The sequence below is a fragment of the Indicator indicator genome, chromosome 1 (assembly GCF_027791375.1).
Source record: "Indicator indicator isolate 239-I01 chromosome 1, UM_Iind_1.1, whole genome shotgun sequence".
Classification (NCBI taxonomy): domain Eukaryota; kingdom Metazoa; phylum Chordata; class Aves; order Piciformes; family Indicatoridae; genus Indicator; species Indicator indicator.
Window position 1 is genome coordinate 25,646,828 of NC_072010.1, and position 21,500 is coordinate 25,668,327.

The 21,500-nt window shown below is 39.7% G+C and overlaps 1 protein-coding gene across 4 annotated transcripts in view; it reads left to right on the forward strand.

Annotated features, from left to right (window-relative positions):
* Window positions 1-448: 448 nt before the first annotated feature.
* Window positions 449-21,500, forward strand: part of NBEA (neurobeachin) — a 486,311-nt gene continuing 465,259 nt past the window's right edge. For all 4 annotated transcript variants that reach the window (XM_054387432.1, XM_054387415.1, XM_054387443.1 and 1 more), the window contains exon 1: window positions 449-721. In XM_054387432.1, the coding sequence (XP_054243407.1) occupies window positions 449-721 (273 nt within the window). The remainder of the gene's footprint in view (window positions 722-21,500) is intronic.

Here is a 21,500-nt window from a genome sequence, read left to right on the forward strand (position 1 = left end):
CGGCTGGGGGGGCTTGGCTCGGCCACTCCCCTAGACGGGTTCGGCGCAGGCGCCCTAGCGGCTACCGCAGGCAGGGGGCGGCAACATGGCGGCGTGAGCGGCGGTGGTTTCGGCTCCACAACAACAGCGGCAGCGGCAATCGCTCGCCTCGCCGTCAGCTCCACGCGCCGCTCGCCTCCGCCGGGCCGCACCGCGCCACGTTCGCGGCGCTCGCTCTGCCTGCCCCGCGGTGGGAAGCGGCCCCGGTTTGGTAGCCTTCGGCTAACGGGGCATCGGCGCCCATAATAATCCCTCATTATAGCGGAGCAGGGGAGCGGCTCCTGGGACGGTGCCTGCGCCTCGGGCCGTCTCCCTGCGGCCCCGCCGAGTGCGACTGCGGTGGATGCGCGGCTCGGCCCGGCCGGGCGGGGAGGTAGAGGCGGCAGGTGCCGGTAACGGCGGGGGGTAAATGGCGAGCGAGAAGCCAGTGTCGGGGCCGGACCCGCAGCCCGCGGGACTCATCTCCGTCGGGGCCGGCAGCGGAGGCGGAGGCGGCGGCAGCAGCGTTGCGGTGATGGGGGAGCTGAGGGCGTCGGGCTCTGGGTCCGTGGTGCTGCCCGCGGGGATGATTAACCCGTCGGTGCCGATCCGCAATATCCGGATGAAATTCGCCGTCCTCATCGGACTCATCCAGGTCGGGGAGGTCAGCAACCGGGACATCGTGGAGACGGTGCTGAACCTGGTAAGTGGCCGTGCACCCCGCCCCGGTGACGCCCCGGCGGGCATAGGGCCCCTGGGCACCGGCCGGCGTAGGCTACCTCCTCCCGGAGATGCTCCCTAGAACCCCCCTCCGCCTCTGTGCAGTCCGAAAGGGACCTTCATTTTCCGTGCCCCTTCTACACGCATGGCCCTTCCCCAACCATCTTTCCTTCCCAAACTCCTCTTATCCCTCTCTCACGTTAATGTTACGACCTGCGTGTCTCCTAGTCGTGCATGTGGCAGAAACCCCCTCAGCACTCCCTAAACTCCAAGCAGGACCCTACCTAGTACAGACAGGCCACTTCCCCTTGCCAGTGCCTCCCCCCAGCCGCCTCCTGCAGAAGTGGAGTGTGTGCAGTTCACAATGTAAAAATTAAAGAGATTAAGTAATTTGGAATTTCGGGTGCTGGACGCTGCCCTGTAACCTCATTGGAAGAAGAGTGGCATGAACGTAGTATCTGTTTTTAAGTGAAATACATTAAAAAAAAGCAGCCTGAGCTGGTATCTTAGTGGCTGAAACATGTGAAGGGTTTAACCCTGTTTGCTCTGAGCTAGCTGAGTGTGTTATGTGGAGAAAGGGGGAGGAGGAAGATTTTTTTCAACGATTTTATAATATGCTTTTATATCTCGAATAGTTACTTGTATTGCAGTATTGTGTTGGGTTGCTTATGTTTTACTAATTTGCCATGCTTTCCAAAACATGTTCTTGTCTGCAAAGTGCTGCTGCTAATTGTGTTTAAGGTCTGTGTATTGCAAAATAACTATCATATGATGGTAAATAGCTTGAAATAAGAAGACGCTAAAATGTAGCTCCTTAGTCATCTGCTCACTTCATGGAGTGAAAGAGTTACTGCAGGACTGTATGACTTAATGTTTTTGCGCTACCTACACCAAAGCCTGAGGAACCTACAGAAGCCAAACGAGTGGATCAAAAAATGAATCACTTTCAATTATGTGCAATTTGGTGCTGCTCCTGAATGCAAGATTTGCTGCAGCAAATCTTTTGATTTGCTTTTGAAGCAGTTCAGTCAATGAAATATCCAAAATTTTTGCATGTAAAATAGGACAGAAAAATGACTGCCCAAAACTGAATGGCAATTAATTGAAACTGCCTTTGTTTCAGATGAGTTTAATGCTTCTAACCATCACTCAATTTGTACAGTCATGTAAAGAATATATTTTGTTTCAAACACTTTAAAAGGATATGTTCATCTTTTTGACAGTTATTTGCATTTGACCTAGCACAGACTGAACTGAAAAGCTGCAGCATGCAGAGAAAGACATGGTTTGGTCAGATTATTTTAATATTTATGATTTATATGAACACACAGGGTTAAAGCCCTAATAGTTTTGTGAATATGTCAAAACAGTGATCTGGTATATTTCCCACTCCTTTCTTCAAGCTATTTGACACAACTGAAACCTGAATTGTAATTTTATTTTTTTTTTACAAGTGTGGTACAAGTTATCATAACTTTATTGGATTATTATCCATTCCTTTAACAGTAGCACTCAAAAGAAGGGGATGACGTGCAGTTATTTTGTTAACTGGCTTTGTGTAGATTGTGACAGATACAAAGATATTTAATCTTGTCTCATTTTCTTTCATTCTTGTTACTGGTATTTAAGATTATTTTAATTCTGGCAGTTAATTGATCAGCAACTGGACTCGCATTGGCTTGTCTTTGCGGGAGAAGGTTCAAATGTGTTTTGGTATTTGTGTTGAGGACATGTAGTGCTTGTGACAGTGCTTCCATATAAGATTTACCTGCTAATTAGTTCCTATTGTTGGAAACTATGCTCATATTTAAAAATAAACACAAGAGTGTTTAACAGTTCTCTCAGCACTGGGTAGACATACATGAATGTGAAACTGCTTGGGAGTCTGCTGCAGTAGCAATGCATTCTGGATCAGTCATTACTTAACAGATGGACTGTAATATAAAATAGTCAGTATTCCCACAGCAGAGAGAGGTTACATTGTGTCTGCTGATTTTTTTTTTCTGAGGGAAGTGAATGGATGAAACTTCTGCTTGTATTTTTGAAACTGAAATTGCCTAAGAAACAAACGTAGCGAATTTGGCAGATAAAAAAGTAAAGCTGATGGCATATACCTAAACTAATAAACATTATCTGATTCTGTATTAAGGATTTCAATAGTAACTTTAAGTAAAATATAGATTTGTAGTTTAGAGGCATTTTCTGGGGGGATGTTTGTGCATGAAGAGAACTAGGTTTTTTTTAAAATTTTTATTTTTTCATTTGGCGTGTGTTGTATTTTCCTTCAACTTTTACTATTTTTGAATAACTTAATGCAAGTTTGCTGATGAGTTGAGAGTGCTTAAAGAGCTGATTTCAGTTTGATATGTCAGTCTTCAAGAGAAATATTGGCTGTACTATAACATATTTGATATCTATAAGCCATTTGCTAATAGCTTTTTGGCATTGTAATTCTGCATAGCTAAGACTTCTTTTATTATCTGATAGTTAAAGACTGAAATGCTGGTTGGTGGTTTTTTTGTAGTTGGGGTTTTCTTTGTTTGTTTTGGTTTTGTTATTTTCTCTGAGATTATTGCTCTCTTCTCCGTAAAGCTTAAGTCAGTTCAGTATTTCTGCATCTGTGTGGAAGCAGTAAAAAATGTCTGAGACAAAACTTTGGTTTGTCTTGCCCTTGTCACAGAGACGGTCACTCTTCTTTCCTGTTAAGTTTTTCTCTTATGTTTTCCCTTGAACAGTTTTTACGTTAAAATAATTCTTTTGGTGGCTCCACACCGTGGTCTCAGTTACTAAGTTTCAGGCATACTTTATGTAGTACCTTCTGATCTTGATGGACACAGTAATTTATTGTATCTGTGAGGCGATGAAGTGCCTTTTATGCAGTGCTGAAAATCTTTTTTCCGTGTCCAATGTTTTGTTGGATTTTCAGTTTTGCCAAATTTTAACAGCCACCTTTCAGCTCAGATAGTATTTTGTTCTTTGGCATGCCTATACTGCTTATGGGATTAGTTGTTTCTTTTGATGCTTTTTTTTGTGACACTTGTTTTCCTTCAAACTTGTGTTCAAAGTTCTACTATACTTGTGAATTTATTTAATAGAGTTTCACTTGGTAGAGTTTCTGGTATTGCTTGTGTAATTTTTCATTTTTTATCATTCCAGTAGAAGACATACTAGAGAGAGGGTTCAGCCTTCAATATGAACTTCTTACAGTTATCCTTGAAAAGAACATGCTATTGTTAATACTGTGAAGGTCAGAAGATGTCAAGAGTCTGAGCTGAAGGCTTTCCTGGAATGATTTTATAGAATATTGTATTATTTTTACTTTTCTAGAAAAGTAGGAAGGAATTCCTCATTGTACCTCATGCATTCTTCTGTGATGGTGTTTATTTTGATCTTTAGGTTTAATATGAATTTCCAGGTTCAGCATGTGCTTTCTGAGATGTGTATGCACTGACCCTTGTGTACTGCAAACCACCAAACTGGAAAAGGCTTTCCTTGCAAACAATATAATCCTCTAATTGCTCATAGTGATTTCTCCTTAGGGGTATTTGACACCATGTTGGCTCTACTACTGATGAGGAGGCCTTTCCCCTTTGAACAGCTCCATTAGTTTTCTTAGGGTACTGTCAAAGATGTTGTTATTATTATGATAGATGTACTGCTTGACTTTCTACATATTTCCTTTTCATCTTGATAAACTTCTGTACATATGGGTTAGACAGACATTTAAAAATTTATTTTAAAAATAAAATTCCAGTAAGTAGGATATTGTGGTGGAAATGGGCCATTCTATCCACTTGTATTCTTCTACTTCAAGTGTATTTTTGTTTCACACATTTCCTAGTACAAAATTTCCACATGTGGCTTTAATTAGTTTTTATATAATATATCTCGAATGGCCTTTCATTGTTTTCATTGACTTGCTTCTTTAATTCTCTGGTTTTCCAGTATTTTAATAGGTTTAGTATTTTTCCTTCAGTCTATATTTTGAACTGTCTTTTTATGGCCAGCTTTCATCAAATGTGACCACATAAATTGCTTTGTTTGTTTGTTCCAGTTTGAATTACCTAGATTTTTTTTTCAGTTTTGTAGTGGTGATTAAATGGCAGTGCAAAATAAGGAAGGTGAACAGGAAGCCAACTGCTGCTAAAAAAATTGTGACTGGTGCTGATACATGCTGCTCGTTTTGCCTGTGAATCTTTAAACAGATGATGTGATGCAGATTTGAATAGATTTCAATCTGATACAGGTGTGGCTGACCAGCGTTCTCCTTGTACAATCTTGAAAGCTTTTATGTATATTTTGTCAGGGTAGAGAGTGCTTATAAGAACTGGGTCAAACACCAGGCATAGTTCAAAAAGTCTCTTGCAGTTCTTGTTGACTACAGCCCACGCTTCTGCCTAGCTCTTCTCATTTTCTTGGCTGTTAGTCACCCATCACAAGAGGTAAGCCATTTTTTAGTGCTCTGTCACATTGCGTACATGTAGGAGTGGCATTTGCAGCTTCAGAAGAAATGGGTTGGGTTGTGTGAAAGATCCTTCTTGCCCTACAGGCTTTCCATAGTAGTGGTCATAAGCAAAAATGTAAAGGGAGGCATAGATAAGGAATATTTTTCTTTCCATTTTTACTTCTTTTCTGTGAATGTTGGTTGAGAGTCATCTTCAGCTGATGTTCGCTTTTATTTGGATTCTTTGAATCCATTTACATATGGTTTTTGTTGCTGCAACATCTTTGTGGAACAGTTCTGCTCATGTCTTGGGGGGAAGAATCACTTTTGGTTTTTGTCTGCTGTTTGAGAAGACATGTGCCATGTGAGTGTAGAAACAGCTTTGCAGGCTTGAGAAACCTATTCCATTTTCTTGGTGGAAGCCTTTCCATTCTTGTAATATAATTCTCTGCTGATAGTATTATTCCAAAAACCTCACATTCTAGGGAATTTTTAAGTTGTTTTGCTTTGTTTTTAGGCGTGTGTAAGCTTTGTTGTAGGTAATACTTAACTGGAGGTGGCAGTCCTTGTCCAAGTTATTGCCTATCCCAACAGGTCCCTTTTATTGTGCTTATACTAGCTCCATTCTAACCTATTCTGGATGTTACCCTAGAAACTACCAGAGCCATATGGAAAGAGCAGTACCCAATACAAGAGTTTGTAATAGCATTTCATGGGCAGCTATTGAACAGTACTATAGCTGTTGTCATTATCTAATACTTTCATGGAAAATTTACAGAAAATCTTTGAATGACTGGGTGTTTGCTTAATTTGTTTTAGTATAACTGATTGTTTTGGCATTTTAAATTAATCTTTGACAAGAGGTGTTTATGGGTGGGAAGTTTGTTCAGTCCTGAAGCACTTGTGATAACTCAGCAAGTGTCTTGGAATCTTCTGTGGTTCTGGTATGAAGTACTGATACATTTCTATAGTTGATAACTTTTTAAAATTTGCCAAGGCGAGAGTATCACTGAGTATTCCTTTCCACTTAGCTCTGAATAGCTATTTTCTTCTTAGCTGTACATCTGACTTGTCTTTACAGGATTCAGTTCATGGATTATAAGGGAGGTGAATACTTAAAGGCTTTTAAATTATTTTTATCACACTGAAGTAATAAAATTCTGAGGCTGGTATTAATAAAACACCTCCCATCTAGGGCTTTTCCCCCTACTCCCACCTGAAACTCTACCTATGTTTTATCGTTTTGCATCAAGCAAAGGGTTAGCACCTTTCTCTTTCAAGATGCTATTTTTACAAAAGCATGACCTGATTCCCCATTTAAAGCATGTGTTTTACAGGACTAAGCATTTGGCTGTGTACTTAGTTATATATTGTACTGCTTTGGTGCATTCTGCTCTCACAAGTCCCCTACCCTCAGATTCGAGGGAAAGTAACACAGGAAAAAAAGCATCCTGGGTTTGAGATAAGGAGTTTAATAAGATGATAGGAGGTACAATTACCTTAGCCTGTTTCACAGAAAACCGTGGTAAAAGCAGCAGCAGCAAAAAACAGTGATAAAGTAACTTTCACCAACCCACAGCCAGACCAGCGGAAAAGACCAACACCCCAGACTGGATACTGGAAGCAGCAACCAGAAACATGTCACAATCTGAACTGCAGGCCCCATGACACTTTCTTTGCTCTGGCCAGCACTTTGATTTTAAAGCTGGCATGACATCAGCATGGTATCAAATACTCACCAGCAGATTCAGTTAGCTAAACCCATGGCATACTCCACCTCTCGTTCATTCACTGTGCATTCTCACTCAAAATAGATCACCGTGCAGTACACAGCAGGCTTCTTACTGCAGATGCTCTGGAGCTCCACCCTGTTGCAGTACAGTTTGGATCAGTCCAAATGGGGGGGGTGTTTCCACCTTTGGGGCAGTTGGTTCCAGTGACCCCTTCCACCCTTTTAAGTGAAAGCGGACTGTGGCTTGCATACTGGTGCTCAGCTTCCAACACATCCAGCTGTTGGGATGCCCCTGTCACACCAGAAACATACACCCCTCATAGTTTGGTGGCATTGGAGTACACTGTGCATCTGTGTCTACTAAGGCTTTATACTTTTGCAGATTCCACATTGGATCCATACAGTCCAATAAACTGAATTGTCCCTCTCCTCCACCTAGTTGCAGGCAGGGCACTTGTAATTCTGAGTGGAATCACTTGCATTTTGTGAAGATGATCTTCCCTTCAGGAAGATCAGAAGCAGTATCAGTTCTTCTGGTCTTTTTGAGCTATTTTCCACTAGAAACTGGGGCAAAGTTATTCTGGGGAGAATTCCCTTGTAATTCACAGACTCATGCAGCTAGGACTGAAGATTTTCCATCCCCTTTCTTCATGTTCTCCCCATGGTCATGGAAGTAAAACCACAGGATACAGCATGGTGTGTACCTCCCAGATTCTCTCCCTTAGGGAAGTGCCTGTTCCTTGTAGCTGAAACACAGGACCATACAGGTGGGGGACAGGATGTGTTCTTTTTTGAGTTTATGGACCTGCTGGAACAATTTCTTCACAGCTGAAACACAGGCCTGTACAGAGGAAGAGAGACCTTCCTCGTATTGTCAGAACCTGGTAGCCATTTCATCATTATTTGTCCTTGGCTGTCTTTCAAGGCCAGGGATAAGAGATGGAATGAGCACCTCTGGCTCTTCCTCTTGTTCCTGTGATGACCCTGATTCATCCTCATCCTTTGCAAGATGAACTGCTTTCATTGTGTGTTTCTTTTTCTGTACAGGGGTGACCGATACTGACAGGCTGGTTCTTTGGTGCAGCTACCATGCCTGCTGTTGGGGTCTGAATAGCCACAGTTGTCTGTAAGTTGAGAGACCTCTTGCCCCTGGGTGTTCTGAACAGTGATGAGAAGGGCTTGAGAGGCATGGGCCAGGCTCCAACACACCACAGTGATTTCTGTCTCTCAGGTACTTCCAGGCTGACAAAATACTTTTGCCAAAAATTTTACCAGCTTGCCAAGATTCTGCACTTGTTCAGGGGTGAAATTCCAAGAAATTGGAGGTGACTAGCATCCTAGGCAGTTGCCCATACTCTTCCACATACCCTGCCAGTCATGATTATCCAGCCTTGAGGTAGATCTCCAGGTAGTATTCTTAGGAAAGACCTGCATCACCCTGGACAAGACCTGGCCCATCAGTTGGGTGAGATTACATCTAAACCACATGGCTAGCAGAGTAACCATATCATAACATGCCAGTAACCAGCACATCAACATCATAACATCAATCCATTTCCCTGAGGTTATAAGCACCACCAGAAAGTGCACATCAACTACAAGTGCATAAGGTTTTATGTAATTGTAACGAAACTGGGGCTGGGCCCCAGCGCATCAGCCCCAGCTGCCCCTGAAAAGCAGATACATCAACATAGCAAAGACACAACAGAAAAAAAGTATACAAAATTCTTTTAACAAGCAGTAATTGAATCTTGTCAAAATAGACTCTCCTGATTTCACACTCTTCTGTGTTTCCCCCAAGTCAGGAGGGAAAGTAACACAAAAAGCTCTGGGTGGAGATAAGTTTAATGAGATGATATGGTATACAGTTATCTTAGCCTGTTTTGTGGGAAAGCACAGCAAAAGCAGAAGCAGCAGCAGAAGCCAGTGATAAAATGACCACTCATTCTGTAGGCCCACAGCCACCTCAGTGGAAAAGAGCAACACCCCGAAAACGGAAGCTGGAAGCAGCAACCAGAAACCACAAGCCTCTCATGTTGCAGTCTAAACTACCAGCCCCATGGTACTTTGCTCCAGCCAGCGTTTTCATTTTAAAGCTGGCATGACGTCAGCATCATATTGAATACTCAGCAGCAGATCCAACTGGCTGAACCCATGACATATACTAATCTTTCTTTTCCTCCATATGTTCCCTTACTGTCACCCCTACACACTTTGGCTTTTAGATAAGTACTCAAGGATGTAAAAGTGAAGGGGTAGGGCTCATTAAATTCAGAAGGTTGTTGTCTAGAAGTCTGTGGTGCAGTTGTTTCTTTGCATGTTAATGCTTCAGTGTCTTCACTCATACTTTTCAAATTTATAAATCACTATCTCTATCGTGTCCTTAAAACCCCAACAAAACCCAGCATGCCAAAACTGTGTAATGATCTTTCAATTTCTGCTGAAGAGTTTGTTTCCTTTTCATGGCATACTGAATTTAGTCAGTGGAATGAAATCTGTGATTTGGTTAGTACCAAATTGAGACTTTTATATCCTGATAAATACTGTGCACAGTATTAACACAGCTGTGTTAACTTAATAAGCTATCCAGGCTATTTTAAATCAATCTCGTAATCTTATCCGTTCATTACTTGTTACTGCATTTTTTGTTTGTTTTCTTTTTTCTATCTTAGCCTGTCTTTGTAAATCTGCCTTTTCAAATCAACTTGTGTTGCTGTCCCATAACCACACAATTTTGCAGTACTCTACACAGAACAGTATCAGTGCAACTAACTCATGAGTTCATACCTTGTATGTGCCTAGTGGCCAAAGGGTCAGTGTAGTATTGTGTGTTTATGTTGATGAAGTGGTGGACTGATCTTTAATTACTCTTCATGTGTTTGGAAATGCCAAGTTGTGGAGTTTTATTAATCCTTGCATACACAGAACCCCTTGAGCTTTCTTTTAAGTGAAATTTAGAACTTGCTTTTATAATTGGAGGTAGCGTCATCTGAAACATCAGTTTTGAATTTGATGATCTGCTTCTCGTTTCTGTCTTGCAAAGGATTGGCTTGGATGCACTGTGAGTTCACACAGTACTCAATATGTGATATTCAGCATAAAGATGATGAATAATTAAAAAAGAAAAAAATGGTTATTTGTGAAGAGTCACATATTACTTCCTTAATGATAGAAATACCTGTTTCAACCATAGGATTAGGATGGATTTTAGCTATTTGAACCATAGTTTCGTAACTTCCAATTTATAAAGATTATTAATAACATTAATCTCTAAAATAATCTGTTATTTCCAGTAGAGAAGCACCTCAACTTCTGATCAGCCTATTGATTCTGATAAAATTTGTGTTCTGGTAATTTTTGTAGCTTAGAGTTTGTTCTGCTGTTGAAGTACATGGAATATGATAATCTTAAGTAAGTCTTAAGTAGTTTAGGTGTTAGAATTACTAAGATTTATACCAGTGATATCAATTCTTTGATATCAGTGCAACTCTGTAATGTGATTAGCCTGATTTTAAATTGGGTTCCATCACTGAAATTGTTCCAACATAACAATTCATTGAGAACTTGCATAAATATGAACAATTCTTATCCTCTTCAACATCCTACAAAATGGAAAGGCAGAATAGGTATTAGGTTTTGAAATTACCTAAAAGTGAGATAGGGCAAGTTATTCACTTACAAGTGAAATTGTTATTCATATCATGCTTTTTAGTACGGGGACGGTGTAGACAGAAGGATGAAAATAATGTTCTTTGAATAAAGCATCCAGTACCAGCAATGTGACACTGTAATCAGTTTTATGTGATCGTAATTGTTTTTATTTTTAAGTCTTCATACTCTGTGACAAACACTCAAAAGTCAATATAATTTAGAAAATGTCATGTAATTGACTGCCTGCTTTAAGAGCCACTATTACAGGGTTTTTTCATATTTTCTCTTTTGATTTGTAGAAAGATGTGTTGAATATTTATAAACACAAATATGAATTTGGAAAAAAAAGTGTCCATTGATTCACAAAAGAATCTGTGCAACCCTGTTGAAACAAAGATTCTTTTGTACTACAGAAAGAAATATAAAACAGTAAGATATGCTTTCATTAAACATAGAATAGTAACCATGAAATGCACATTTAAGCTAGTAATGAACTGGCTGAAGCCAAGTTGTGTCTTGGATTGCTGATGCCTGACAGATCAGAATTTGGTATTACTCTTCAGCAATACTTTGTGTAGCTTGCTACATCCAAAAAATACTTTTTGAAATAACTGAGATAAAAATCTTAACTGTCATATTTAATGTTAAGAACCTTCAATTAAAACTAAAAAAAAAACAACTTTGAAATCAGGAGAGCATTCTTACATAAAGTGTAATTTGTTTTATATCTTGCAAAATAGGGAAGCTGTCTTCCCTTTCCAGTAGGACCTACATATATCAGAAAGTAGCTACAGTTTTGTCAGCTCCAAATGTGTAGCATCTCCATAATCTGAGCAAATTTGATCTAATACATCTGAGTATGTTATGCAGTGAAAATGAGCTTTGCAGTGTTCTGGAGAGTGGACTTGGAAGTTCACCATCTATGCAGAAGGGCACTAGCTGCAGCTGTTCAACTGCAGGAATTGGAATGTTGAAAGAATGGGGCAAGAGCTTTTGCATGAAATGAGAAGTAAAATCCAAGTTTGTAGAAAGCAACTTCATCCCTCTTCAAATAGTTATTTGTATCTTAATAAATAAAACTTAACAGGGGGCCTCTGAAAGCTGCATTGTGGCTGAGTTAAGTTATGGAAAGAAAAAGGAGATGAAAAACCTTGATAAGTGGTGTGTTATACTTGATGGCTGAGAACTTTTGCTGTTTTCTGTTGAGATTGAGACTTCATTGTAAACTCAGTGTGTACACATCTGATGGGGTAGTTTGCTGTAACATATTCCTTCATGAGCAAGAAGTTCACTGACATGCAGTTGTCAAAAGTTAATATACTCTTTTCCTCCTGCTACTACAGTGAAATACATTATCTATTTTGGTAAATTGGAAGGTATCTGTGAGTCATGTCTGTGACTGATGGTCACTTGACTGTTAATATTCATAGGTAGAATAGCTGAAACTTAAGGAAACATTTGTGTAAGACTGCATTTGTCTTCCAAGCAAGATGCTCAGGAGGTTGGAGCTACTTTGTTCTTCTTATTCTTTTTCCCTGAAGAGATTTGTGGAGCCTCTGCCTGGGGCCCCTATGGTTCCAAAAATCATCTTTGCTGCTGCTTCTTCTGTGTCTTTGGCAAGGGCATGTATGGCCTGCAGAAGTAAGCTGTTTTGTTGTTTGGTGTTTTTTTGTTTGTTTTGTTTTTAATTTGTTTTTGTTTGTTTCAGTTTGTTTTTTTGTTCTGTTTTGTGTAGCTTTTAGGTGATTGGAAAGACTTTCTCATCCACTCTGTTCCTCATGGAAATATCACATCCCCCATTGTATCTTTCAGTATCTTAGATATCATTATATGAATGCAGAAATAGACTTGGAAGAAGTGCTTCTTAGAGTTGTATCTGCTATTTGAGGCTGAGGTGAATTGAGTCCATCTGAAAGGAAGCTTCAATATATACTGTCCTGGGCTTGTACGCTACACTTTTTTGTTTGCTTGTTTTTCCATGCTCATCAAAATCATTTTAATATTTATGCCTCTCCATTCTTCTCTTTAGTGCTAATTACAAGATTCTCCTGAAACTTCATTGTCAGAGCACTTTCGTCAGCTAGCAGAATCACAGAAACTTCAAAGAATTGTAGAATAGCTGAGGATGGGAGGGACCTCTGGAGGTCCCTAGACTAAAATCTGTGCTAAAACTAGGGTCACCTAGAGCAAGTTGCTCAGGATCTTGTCTGATTAGGTTTTTGGTATTTCTAAGGATGGAGATTTCCATGGCAAGTTTTTAGTTAGGCCTAGGTGGAGTTTTCTATGCTCACTGCTACTTGTCCTGTAACTGGGTGACACTGAGAAGAGTTTGGGTTCCTCATCTCTACTTCTTGCCCACCCTTTCCCCACCTCCTTCCCCACGAGGCCCTGGAACACACACACACACACACACACACATATAAATTCTCTTCAAACCTTCTCTTCTTAAGGCTAAACAATCCTAGTTATCTTCAGCCTTTCTTTGTATGTTGGATGTTCAAATCCTTAATCGTTTGCACACTTAGATCTTTGTTCTCTTTGTGCAGATGATAGTATTCCTTTTCCAAAAAGTGGGAGGTGGAGTCTGGAAGCCTTTTAATTATTGCAACCCTTTTCCTCCCCTTGCAGTATGAGTTGTAATATCTACTAGAAATAATCCAGTCAGTATTGCTATGCCTAACCCAGCAAAGGACAATTTGCACCACATGCAGCCAAGAGAGAAAACAGACCTCTGTGAGCCACAGCAGCACGTGTTTGCTTTTCATCTGTTGTGCCTGCTTGTTAATAGATAGCCTTGGATGAAACACACACACCTGAGAGTGTCTGTCAGTTCTGCAAATCCCAGTTGTAGTTGTAGGTAAGCTTTGTTTCTTGGATTTCAGAAATAGAAAATGTGGCTACATACGATATTCTGCTGAAAATACATGAAGTTAATCTTAATGGCGTAATACTGTGTTAATCAAACTTTGTGTCTCTTAATGTGTACTATAAATACTACCTTCTTCAGTGAATTAGCATGAATTGAAATTAAACTAGAAGAGTTACCACAGTCTTCAAAGTTACAGATGCTTGATATCAGAAAGAAAAAAAAGATAATATTCAGTATGGAGCCACAACTGTTTAAGTTCTGCACTGAGTTAAAAGAGAATAGATTTTTGACTTTATATATTGTCTAATATTTATAGAGGAAAGGTTCAATAACATTTTATGTGTGTATATATATATCTTAGAAACCAGTATGTTAAAGAAAGATAATTGTGTAACAGAATTTTATAGCTCATGTTTCATGCAAGGAAAAAGATTTGTTCAAAGTAACCTAGGATGTACAATAATAAACTGATTGTGACTGGAAAAACATGTAGGCTTGTCCACTGAGGAGTCAGTCTTTGACAGCTGATACAATACAGTATTTGATATTTTAAGGATAGTGATCATTGAGTAGGAATTGGTACTGTCTTTAAAATAGGCTGTTGTTTAGGAAGTTTGCAGATGACACCAAGCTGAGTGGTGTTTTTGATATGCCAGAGGGACAGGATGTCATTCAGAGGGACCTGCACAAGCTTCAGAGGTAGGCCCAGCTGAACCTCATGAGGTTCAACAAGAGCAAGTGCAAGGTTCTGCACCTGGGCCAGAAAAATCCTCACTGTCAACACAAACTGGGGGATGAGGTGATAGAAAGCAGCCTTGTGGAAAAGGATGTAGGCTTCATGATGGACAGGAAGCCTAACAGTGTGTGCTTGCAGCCCAGAAGGCAAATCACATCCTGGGCTGCATCAAAAGGTGTATTGCCAGCAGATCCAAGGAGGTGATTCTGACACTTTTGTTCTGGTGAGGCCTCACCTGGAGTACTGCATCTGGGTCTGGAGCTGGGGTTGTTCAGCCTGGTGGGAAAGCAAAGGCTCCTGGGAGACCTAATAGCAGCCTTTCAGTACCTGAAGGGAGCCTACAAGAAGGAAGGAGTGAGACTGTTTACAAATGTCTGTAGTGATAGGATGAGGGATAATCGCTTGAAACTAGAGAAGAGCAGATTTAGAAGGGATGTTAGGAACAGGTTCTCTACCATGAGGGTAGTGGAACACTGGAACAGGTTGCCCAGGTAGGTGGTTGGGGCCCCATCCCTGAAGATACTTGAAGTGAGGCTTGACAGGGCTCTGAGCAGCCTAATCTAGTTGAGGATGCCCCTGCTTACTGCAGAGGGAGTTGGACTAGATGACCTTCAGAGGTCCCTTCCAACCTAGACCATTCTATGATTCAATGATGCAATATGTATTTCATAGAATCATATAATCATAGAATTGTTAGCGTTGGAAGGGACCTCAAGGATCATCCAGTTCCAACCCCCAGGCCATGGGCAGGGACACCTCACACTATGTCAGGTTGCCCAGAGCCACGCCCAGCCTGGCCTTAAAACTTCCAGGGATGAGGCTTCTACTACCTCCTTGGGCAACCTGTTCCAAGTGTCTCACCACCCTCATGGTGAAGAACTTCTTCCTAACATCCAATCTGAATCTACCCATTTCTATTTTTTTCCCATTCCCCCTAGTCCTATCACTACCTGACATCCTAAAAAGTCCCTCCCCAGCTTTCTTGTAGGCCACAATAAGGTCACCTCGGAGCCTTCTCTTCTCCAGACTGAACAGCCCCAAACTCTTTCAGTCTGTCTTCACAGGAGAAGTGCTCCAGCCCTCTAATCATCCTTGTGGCCCTTCTCTGGACACATTCCACCACCTTCATATCTTTCTTGTAATAGGGGCTCCAGAACGGATGCAGCGCTCCAGGTGGGGTCTCAGCAGAGCAGAGTAGAGGGGGAGAATCACCTCTCTGAACCTGCTGGCTATTTCCTAAAACCTGTAAGTGGGTTATTCCCAATCTTGCAGTTGTGATGATTTCCCTTATTACCAATATAAATGGTTTTTATTACAAGAGAAAATTAATTATAGTAAACAGCTGATGTGACTTTTTCCTAATAAAACATGGTTAAATTGTACTTAAGAACAAATTGGGATCTGCGTGCTTTGCTGCATGTCCTGGTTCATTTAAAAAAAAAAAGTTTTTAGGTTTGTATTCCTTTTTCTCAGTGGAGGGTGTAGTTTATTAAGCAAGCTGTCACTTTTACAGGAACCAAACAGCTCAAACTATTAGCCTAACTTGAAGCAGTTAACAGGTTTCAAGGTGTAACTAGAAAATACTTTTTTTTTTCATAGTCCAGCTTTAAGCTCTTGGATTGCTTACACGGTGTTGGCTTGTGGTTCTAGCCTGTCCTCTGAATCGTAGAATTGCTACACGTAGTTGTAATTGAGCTCTTCCCCTGCCCTAGTTACGACATAACTGGCTTTTCAACTTACTGTAAGTCAATCAAGCTCTGGTTTACTTTCCCCTGAAAAGAGAGCAGCATGTATAATATATTTCCTTCTGGCTGAGAGCAATCCTGAATCTGTCTTGTACCAAAACTTGATGTTATCCAGATGTGCAGAAAAAGAGTTAAGAAGCTTGAATTGTTGATATAATCTAAATCCTTTCTGGAGGTCAGAATAATTTTAGGAGCACCTGGTTTCAATTATTATTTCAAAATTCCTCTCATATGGTCCTTGGAATTACAGTAGATTTTAGGGTCTCCTGCATAAGGAAGCTGGTTAAGCAACCTGGTGCCAGCCTGCTAACATAGGGGTTCAGTTTTCTGAACTGTGTTTGCGGTCATGTTATGTCTTTATATGTTACTGTCTCTTCAAGTATTGTATCTCTCCCAGCCTGTTATAGGTACTCGAGCATTTGGGGATTTGTGACATTTTGGTTGTTTTTTTTTTTTTTTCTTCAGCAGTACATCTCAACTGACTATGTTTTTGCTGCATTAGTTTTTGAAAAATCTGAAGTTTAAAAATTTTGTAGAGTGTTGAGTTTTGGAGTTTTCATAGTACAAGTAGGATGTGGTATAACCTGCAGCTGGCAGTGCAGCCAAGGTGAATTTTCATTTTAAAATTCCGTAAAGAAAACCTAAAGATTTCCTGGGAGATAGGAAGGAATTGTTTGTGGTCTAAAACCAAATCATGACTTAAGAAAAACTCCTTGGCATTTCTATTTATTTAGAAAATTGAAATCTAGCTAAATAGTCTATGTTTAGTGCAGCAAGATGAGATCTTTAAAACACTATAATGAAAGGCTACTGAGGCATTATTAAAAATTAATAGAGCCAAGAGAGTTATTGAGAAAAGTAGCATTGAGCAGTAACTGTTAATGCATTTTGGTACTGCTATATGGTAAGTATCTTCCAGCTTCTTAATCTGTGCTCAGCTTCCCTAGTAATATTTTTAATTTTCACTATTTTCTTAGATATTTGTAAGTTAAGACTAACTGTTCTGTGTCAATAGGTTTGTACTGTAACCAAAACCAAAGACTTCATGTAATCTTATTGCTGTAAGCATCAAAATGAGCTGTAGAGGAAAAATGCTTTAAGACTGATCTTTAGGGAGTGAAATGTCATACAAAAAAAATACTGTTATGCTTTATGGGGATAGTATCTGGGACAGTGCTCAGATTTTGAAGATGTTTGTTTTGGGGGGATTGGAGTGATACAATCCTGATCTCAGAGAAGGCATTGGGTTTGTGTGGCAAGGTTTTGGCACTGGTGAGGGGTGAGGGTGGCTGCAGGGGTGACTTCTGTGAGAAGCTGCTACAAGATTCCCCTTTGACTTAACATATTTCAGAAGGGGAGCAAAAAAACGTGCTACAGAACAGAAGCTGAGGAGAGGAATGAGAATGAGAGAAACAACTCTGTAGACACCAAGGTCATTGAAAGAGGGGGAGAAGATGCCAGAGCAGAGATTCTCCTGCAGTCTGTGATGAAGACCATGGTGAGGCAGGCTGTCCCTCTGCAGCCCGTGAAGTAAATATCCACTGCAGCTGTGTGGAGGACCCCATGGTAGAGCAGGTGGATGCCTGAAGGAGACTGTGACCCTGTGGAGAGAAGCTTGCACTGGAACAGGTTTGCTGTCAGGACTTGTGAATCCATGGGGGACCAAGTGCTGGACTGCTGAGGCACTATGTCCTCTGGAAATTAACCACGCTGCAGAAGTTGGAGGACTGTCTACCATGGGAGAGATGCCATGCTGGAGCAGGGGAAGAGAGCAAGGAAGAAGGAGCAGCAGAGACAATGTGTGACGAACTGACTGCAATACCCATTCCCTGTCCCCATGTGTGCACTGGGGAGACGAGGCAGAGAAAATGGGGAATGAAGTTGAGCCCACGAAGAAGGGGGGCGGAGTAGGGGGAAGGTGTTTTTAAGATTTGGCTTTTCTCATTATCTTACTCTGATTGATTGATAATTTCCCTGAGTTGAGTTGGTTTTGCCCTTGATGGTAGTTCCTGAGTATGCTTCCTGTCCTTATCTTGACCCATGTGATCATTTTGTTATATCTTTCTCTTCCTGTCCAGTTGAGAAGGGGGAGTGACAGTGGCTTGGTGGGCTTCTGGCATCCAGACAAGTTCAACCCACTATAGGTAGACAGATTTTGTTTAAATTATAGGAACATTTTGAAATACAGTTATTAAGAAGGTACAGAAAACCTGTGGGTGGGTTAAATATTTTCATTCATAGTTTTAAACTGAATTACAGTTTTATGCAGAGCTTGATCGATAGGCACTCCTATTCATTTCTCTATTTCAACAAACAGCTGCTTTTCAGCTTTTGAAATCTGTAGACTTTCTTCATTGTGTTGACATTTGCATGGGTAAGGTGTAATTAAAAAAAATGTGATTGAGACTTTTGAGGCATGAACAAGGTTTAGTTATGCATGCTGGCTGTCCTGGATGTATTGCTGTTTCTGATACACCAATAGGTTCTGGCTAGTTAGAAGAACTGGCAGTGGTGCACAGCTATTCAGCAGCTCCACTGCTGCCTCTGGAAGGTCTTGTTTAACAGAGAGGAATCTACTTCTCTCATGCAGACTGCTAATGTCTCTTTTCATACACATGAGGCTATTTAGAGACTTGGAGGACAGTACTACCAGTAAACAGCTTGTATTAAACTTTGTGTCACTAATCACACATTCTACTTCAGTGCGATGTGGAGGAAAGTACTTAACGTTTCACGCTCTATAGCTTTTACTTACATATCCAGGGATTATTTCCTACTAACAAGCACTCCTTGCGTGATGCATCTGCTGGAAATGCCCAGTTTTCACACAGAAGGCTCAGACCTTGGGTCTTGTAGGATTTATATCTTCTATCTGCATTGTACTTTTCAAGTCCCTGTCTGAACAGAAAAAAGGCTGTGACTGTTCTTTTTTTTTTTTTTTTTTTTTTTTTCCTGGAGAATTCATAGTAGTTGAGATGTTTCATCCTAGCTTGGAATATTAAGTATGTATTAAACTTGAAATTAAAGGTTTTCCAGTCTTATCAGACAGCTACTGCTACTTAAAATTCTCTTGGATAGGAGAAAATGGTAATTTATTTGTTACAGGGGTTGTCTGGGAAGTTACAATTAAAATGTAACAAATGCACAGAAACTTTATAACTTTATGTTGGTTCTGGATATGTTCAAAATGCACTCAACTAGTTTTTAGTTAAGCACTATACTGCCATGTCACAGTTACTGTGAGGTTACCTGGAAGGCTGGAAGGTTTTTCTAACATTTTGTGGAAGAAAGGATTTCACTATATTTGAACTCCTTCCTTCTTATCACTTTTAGTATTTTCTAATTTGGTTGACTGCCCCAGTATATGTGTGTGTTCTACATGGAAACGTTTGTCTTTATCTGTCTTTGATAGCTATGCTGTGGATGCTTACATACGATTTTCTTTGTGTAGGTGAGATTAACACTGCTTAATTTTGTTTGCTTTTGAAATTGCAGAATCCTTCCTTTTCCCCTTGCACAGGGCCAGTTAAGGCTTTCACAGATGTCTGGCACATTTAATTGCAAAGTGCCATTGAACTGCACATGCATTGTTCAGTTGGATCATCTTTTCTTATTTAAAAATTCATGGCAAAAATGAAAGAAAATGGAATGCCTAGTGAGCATCAGTCAATTATAAATATAAATATAAGCTTTTGGAGGCACTTCTGCAGTATGAAAAAAATGTTAATGTAGATGTTGTTATCCAGCTTTGGATCACAGAATTCTGAATCTTTAAAGATCTATGAAGGCTGGTTGAAATTAGGAAAAAAAAAAAAAAAAAAGAGCCTTGGATCAGTTACAGACTATTAAACCATGACTCACAGGACAATTTACAATGGAAGGCCTCTTACTTGTGGTAGCCAAAACTGAGGAAGCATGTATCTGAGTCTAGGTTTTGGGGGAGGGCATGGTGGAACACATGCAGGTCTAAAAATCTGATACCTTCCAAATACTGTGGGGTTTTGTGGTTGTTGTTGTTCACATACATTGAAAAAAAATGGTTTTACTTTCCTTTCAAAAAGTTTAAAAGTTCCTTGTTTAAAAATTATTGCTTTATTTGACCTGTACTGTTTCTGTGTCTGCAACAGAGAGTAGCCTAGGGAGTAGCCTCGTGGTTGCGTTGGTGACACATTACTTACAAGTGAATAAAATTTGCTCCTTTGAGATGAAGGGTCTCCACAGAGCTATTTACAGTAAAAAAAACCCAAAAATTTAAAAAGCTATGCCTGATGTAAGTAAGCAGATAAAACTGGATTAAAAAAAGAGATGTATTTGTTTACTAAGGCAATATTAGTTGCCTTGGACATTTACTATCTGATGATTTCTTTGTCATTGTTCAACTGGTTGGACTTCACTTTCTTCAGAATAGAAATTCAGATTAATGTGCATAAATATTCTTTTTTTTTAATACTTTATCATTTTCACTATTTTAATATGATTGCATTTTTAAAGTCTCCTTTTGATCTGCATTAGTAAAGTTCACCGTTCTCCTTGTCATAAGTGACATCAAACAACAGGTTATGGCTTTACTTTCGAATTAAGTAAAAATTGAGTTGTCATGGAGAACAAGTATTGGAGAAACATTTCAATGACTGTATTTGTGGAGTATGGGATAGATACTGTTGAAGGAAATAGAAACCAAGTGTCTGTTGCAAGCTTTCACTCTGGTTTTGTTTTTTTTAATCTCATCCATAGGCCCATTAGATTAGCTTCACTATTACAATTTATCTGTAGCTAAAATGATTGCAATATTTTTTTCCCCAAAGTCAGTCTTCAAAGTGAATATCTAACCTACTGAATGAAAGTAAGGCTGGCATTGTCTTCTATACTGAGTAAACAGGGGAAAAAAAAAATCCCTTTGTCCTGTACTTCAGTTTTCATAACCATCAAAACTGTGGCTAATCTTACAGGATTTGGGGTTAATTGGTTTGTTTGTTTGTTTGTTTTTGGTTTTCTTTATGGGTTTCAAATGAAAAGTAAATATTTTTTTATCTTAAGGAATGCAGAGCTAAACATAATTTTCAAATAATATTCATAGTGAAATATTTCTTCTGGCTAGAGTATTTTACTGAAATACTTCCTTCTGTACAAGTCCTGGATGTGTTTACATTAACTTTACTAAACTACTTTTCATAAAGAACAATGAAAAGTTAGTTTCAGAATTTTAAAATTTAAAATTTTAGAATTTTAAAATATAAAAAAATACATAACTGGAAGTCAAGCCATTCTTTTTAAAACTGCATAGAATACCAAATCTTTTAAATAACATTCTTTGAACTAAAAATTAAAGCTGGTTATTTGCACAATGGGATAGTAAAGGGATATCAAGAAGGCTCAGCTCTGGGTATAGTCTGTAAAAGTTTTCCTTTCAGACTGATTTGTGGTAGAGAGATCTATGAAGGGCTAGGATTAGATTGCTAATACAATTTTTTCTTTGAGAGAATTCTGGATTTTAGGCAGCATCAGTAAAAGTAAAAAGTTAATTAATTTGTGCCTTGTCGTGATGGATTTTAATTCTTCATAGATTTTTATATATATTTTTTTTT